At 37.1% G+C, this 5,042-nt stretch overlaps 1 protein-coding gene across 1 annotated transcript; it reads right to left on the bottom strand.

Moving 5' to 3' along the window:
- Positions 1-394: 394 nt before the first annotated feature.
- On the bottom strand, positions 395-4,331 carry LOC121242197 (protein NRT1/ PTR FAMILY 4.5-like). Its single transcript, XM_041140090.1, has 5 exons — positions 4,247-4,331; positions 3,913-4,130; positions 2,434-2,880; positions 1,350-1,474; positions 395-1,259 (listed from the first exon to the last, which is right to left on the bottom strand). The coding sequence occupies exons 1-5, from the start codon at positions 4,329-4,331 to the stop codon at positions 395-397; spliced, it is 1,740 nt and encodes a 579-aa protein (XP_040996024.1).
- Positions 4,332-5,042: the final 711 nt, after the last annotated feature.

Here is a 5,042-nt window from a genome sequence, read left to right as displayed (position 1 = left end):
AATGTCTTGATATGATATGTTAGATTCTAAAGTTATTTTTATTATAAAATAGATTTGACACGCATCTCCTAAAGTCAATTTGTGATCCATACTTCTTTTTCATTTTAGACACTAGCACAAAACCAGCTGAACCTCGACAAATGCCTGGATGGGTACAAAAGCCTCAATGGATCACTCCGGCCATTTCAGCAATAATTAACTCCACACCTAATGCCTCACGATCCGCTTGGTTGACAAACTGTTTGGAAATTTCTAATACGTACATACAAAATGACAAAGCTGGCAATAAAATTACACATCACCTTGGACCACAAATTTTGTAGTGGCAGTACAGCTACAACATACTAAAAAACCTTAAGGAGAACCAAAATATATATCTGAAGTACATCCCTAGCTAAACTCCAGCCATTTCAAGCTTTCCCTCAGCATCACTTTGCTTCATTTCCACCTTTTTGTATTTATACCAAGATGCACACACCAAATAAACCCCAAAGTTTACCACACTAATCCCTGACAATAACCAGTAGAAGTAGTTCAAATTATCTCTGTTCAGATTGTTATTAGCCAACCAACCACCACTCACCTTGTTCACCACCTCCACCACCACTGTGCTCAGGAAGTACCCAAATGCCAATGAGCACCATGAAATGGCTGTGCTGAGTGACTTCATGCCTGCTGAGCTCTCTGCATAGAAAAACTCTAGTATTCCAACTAGGGTAAACATATCTGCAGCACCAAATATGGCATATTGGAACCCCAGCCAAAACACAGTCATTGGTAGAGGTTCAATGCTATCAACCATGTTATGTTGGATAGCCACTGACTTGCGGCGGGTCTCCACAATGCCAGCAACCGCCATGGAAATTGCTGACAACACTAACCCAATGCCAATTCGTTGTAGGTGTCGAATTCCAGTGGGTATTCCTGTGATTTTTCTTGCTAGTGGGACAAACACCCTGTCGTATATTGGAATAAGCATGAACATGAACAGTAGGGGGATCACTGGGATTGAGGGGCCGGGCACTTTAAAGCCCAGGATATAGGGATCCAGAGTTGTGCTTTGTTGGATTGAGAAAGTTTGAAGTTGAGCCAAACATGTGTTCATGAATACAGTGCTAAGTATAATTGGTAGCATGCGGATCAGAATCTTTGTTTCTTCAACTTGTGTCATTGTGCACAAGCTCCAGTTGGACTCTAATTGCCTGGTTTCTATTGATGAATCATTGTTACTTCTAATGATTGCTGCCCTATCAAAGAATCTGTGAAACAGGGCATAGTGTATTTAGATTTCAATCATTACAAGAATACTGCAAGGCAAGGTAAACTCGATGATTTTGTTAACATATTACCTAAATTGTTCTGTTCTCTCCAAGATTTCATCATGCATATTTGTTCCTTTGTCATGAATCTCTAGTAAATCCCCTGCATTCTCTGGATATGGAAGTTTTCGGTTTCGAATGGCAGCCACAAATACCTGAATTTGAAGAACAAAAAACTACTAATTAATCAACATAGAACATCATGTTTCTGTGCTAGTGAATCATGCACACAAGAGTAGCGATAGTATTAATTAAGAGTTAGTCTACATATGAGCCCCAAATGGAGACCGTTCATGCAAACCTATACAATTATGTTTAAAAAAAAATTAATTACAATAATATCCTTTTTAAAATGATGTTTTTTCCCCTTCTATATATATGCGTCTTTCTGTGTACACATTACATTCCATTGTTGATACCACACTCAGTTAACACATTAATTAATAATTTCAATTAAAAAATCAAAATTGCATATGAGGATGGGGACAAAGAAATGTGCATATATAGCAGGCATATGGGGTAAGAATATTCCCACTAGGTAGTCATTTAATTATTCATATGTTTACCTACCATGAATATGAAACACTAGCTAGGCACGTCAATTAAATATGGCAATACTAGTGATATTTTTTATGGTTCAAACAATAGTCAAAATATAACCCCCGGGTGCCAGATAGAGTCAGAGAGGTATTTCATGTCACTTAAACTCACATTTCAATAATATATTCACAACTTCAAATTCTCAATGACATAAAAATTATTGTTTCAAACCAACTACCTCAATATAATCAATCTCCCATCCCAAAATTGCCAAGTCATCAGAACACGACAAACTTACTTAATATGGCAATACTAGTGATATTTTTTATGGTTCAAACATTTTTTATGGTTCAAACAATAGTCAAAATGTACATTTTCATGTAGTAAAACATTTTTTTTATACCGTATTTTATGATCTGCAATCACACCGACTGATGTTTCATAGTTTAAGTAACTTTATAAGTCAAGTACGATTTAAATGATAAAAGTGGCTGAAAATGGACGTATTAGCTGGTGAGATCACTATAGAATCATAAAATAAAGAGCATTTCTGTTTTGTGTACGTAATAGTTACCTGTAGAATTCGAACTAGGGGGCTTCCCTTGGGCACATTATTCCGATACAATGACTTGCCCATGCAGACGAAAACCAATGCAAATAATATCGCAATAGTGCAGATGCCAAAGCCCCAGTCCCAGCCTTGGTTGGTGGTTATCCATACTATGAAAGTCACCCCAATCATAGCTCCAATGGTGAGGCTAAACAAGAACCAGTTAAAGAAGCTCGACAATTGAGCTGCTTCCTTAGGGTTCTTATCGTCGAATTGGTCTGCTCCCAAGGATGGCAACGCCGCCTTTACCCCGCCAGTTCCGAGTGCAACCATGTATAAACCAGTAAAAAGGATAGCTACATGACTGGTGTCTGCGGCCTCGCATTTGTCCTGTCCGCTTAATCCACCACCTTTGCACGGCAAGGGTCTTAGTTGGTGAAGATGTGCTTGTACTGCTAGGAGGGCATATCCCTGCTTATGCATGCGTGAATCAGTTGATTAGTCAAACTCATTTAGACTTGAAAGTCAGAAGTACTGGACAAGATTGCTGATGGACATCATTATCATATTTGAAAAGGAATATTATATGTTAGTTTAAGAAAATATCATAGAAAATATGATCAACATTATTGAAAAAGCAAACATTTATATATAATAAGATATCTTTAAAAGAATGGGAATCTATCAGTTTAGCCACCAGAAGACACTCAACAAACCTACTACATGGTGGGTCTAAAGTTGAAATTATGCCTTAGCCAACATGATTGGATGATCATATTACTTGAGCTATGGATCAATTAAGTGCAACAACATAAGAATTTATTTATTTTTGTTTGTTGTTGAGTCAATGGCGCATGCCATTTAAAAATGGTCTTAGGCTGTGGCGTACCTTGAAATCTGTTGGTAGTTGGTATCTGTCTACCTCGATCGCCAGTTATATGCATGGCTGATCATCCAGAGATAAATTATCCATGGAATATCGATATACCATTATTTGAGATGAAATTTCTTTATGGGTTGCATACAGAAAATGGGTTTAGATCAGTTGTATAAATACTTGTTTAGGGGTTGTCTATGGTACCTTCTACAGGAGTTAATTTGCAGAAATGTGTATATTCCCAGAACTTAATAACAATATTAATTATTTTAGCTTAGGTTGGAATTTTTTCAATTTTCTACTGTTTCTTTTATGTAGTACTGCTCATCATTCTCATCTTATCCGATTGCATTAGTTTTTATCAAAGCCCTAGCTATCTAGGTTGGACTGATCCTGAGTTTTGTGATCTCTTGGTACAATCTATATGAACAAGAACTGGGTGAGAAAACTCTAGATCAGTTGAAGTAATTGATCATTCAGACCCAAGTGATCATGAGAACAGAGAAGCTTTGCGAAAGCATGCAAGATGAATGAAATATAGGTACTGGATCAGTTAGGTGATGATATATACACAAAGTTAGGTGATGACATATACACAATCTTGACGAATGGAAGAATAAACTTACCAACAATTCTATGAATGCAAATATCACACAAGTCTTAAATCTTGACAAATAGGTATCACATATGAAACCACCAACGAGTGGGAGCAAGAATGCAGTCCCCATGAAGTTTGTGAGCGTAGTGGCAGATTTTGTTATGCTGAAATTCATGTACCCATAAAAATATGTTACAAGGCTCACAGCATTGGTGATGAACGCCATGTTCTCCAGTCCCTCCGTAGCTGCATGCATGGCATGATGAATTCACTGTTAAAAACCAACCAACCTACCGACCACAGCTGACAGACAAAAAGGTAGTTATAATCTTTATAATTATATGTATAATCATTGTCAGTACCGTATACAAAAAGCGCAGCTCGATTTCCTCCTAGCTTTGTTTCCGGCCTCTCAGCCTTTGTCTTAACATCAGTACCGCAGATCATGCCCTGGTGAATGATTAAAAACAGAGAATAATATTGCATTATAAATCAAAGTAATTATATATGAAGCATGTTAGAGCGGAAAACTCGAAACTCAAGCATGTTAGAAAATGAGATCATATTGAATGCAATCACCATGCATATATTGCAGAAGAATTGAGAGAGCTCAAGGGAGAAATTTGGTGGATTTGGAACAGTGAAGAGAGTTGGCTACCTTGGATGCTCTATACATTTCCAGGCATCACTATCTTTTCTTCACTAATCTAAAGCCAACCTGAAGATTAACTAAAGCTAATTAGCAGCTGCTTACCATTGTGTAGGAATAAGCTGCAGCTTTCTTCTCTGACGTCCCGATAGGAATATTAAGGCCGGAACTTGCTTCTTACTTGGCAATGGCTATTCAGATTTAACTCCTAGGACTATTTATAGATCCATATAGTAGAATAAGGGAATCATATGGCATCTTAATGTCTCTATCTTCACCCATAAAAAGCACTTATTTTAATGATGGATATTTTGTCTTTAGTTGTTAACCTAAGTGTATATGCTGCGTGGTGTCGATAATGATACATTGTACATTAGTGCATTCATTCATTCATCTGATCATCAATGTATATCCGGCGAATAGAATAAGGAGAAGAAATATGCAGCTTTGAAATATTTTCTTTGACTTTTGTTCTTAAGCATTTCCAGTCGTTTCCAACACTTTTCACA

The sequence above is a fragment of the Juglans microcarpa x Juglans regia genome, chromosome 8D (genome assembly GCF_004785595.1).
Source record: "Juglans microcarpa x Juglans regia isolate MS1-56 chromosome 8D, Jm3101_v1.0, whole genome shotgun sequence".
Taxonomy (NCBI): Eukaryota; Viridiplantae; Streptophyta; class Magnoliopsida; order Fagales; family Juglandaceae; genus Juglans; species Juglans microcarpa x Juglans regia.
This window is presented reverse-complemented; position numbering and strand designations above follow the sequence as displayed.

Excerpts from the sequence above, each read along its gene's own strand:
- LOC121242197 (XM_041140090.1), bottom strand. The coding sequence starts at position 4,331 with ATGATCTGCGGTACTGATGTTAAGACAAAGGCTGAGAGGCCGGAAACA. Across the intron at positions 4,131-4,246 it reads AGCTGCGCTTTTTGTATACG|CTACGGAGGGACTGGAGAAC; the intron begins GTACTGACAATG and ends CCATGCATGCAG. Across the intron at positions 2,881-3,912 it reads TTGCATTCATAGAATTGTTG|GGATATGCCCTCCTAGCAGT; the intron begins GTAAGTTTATTC and ends ATGCATAAGCAG.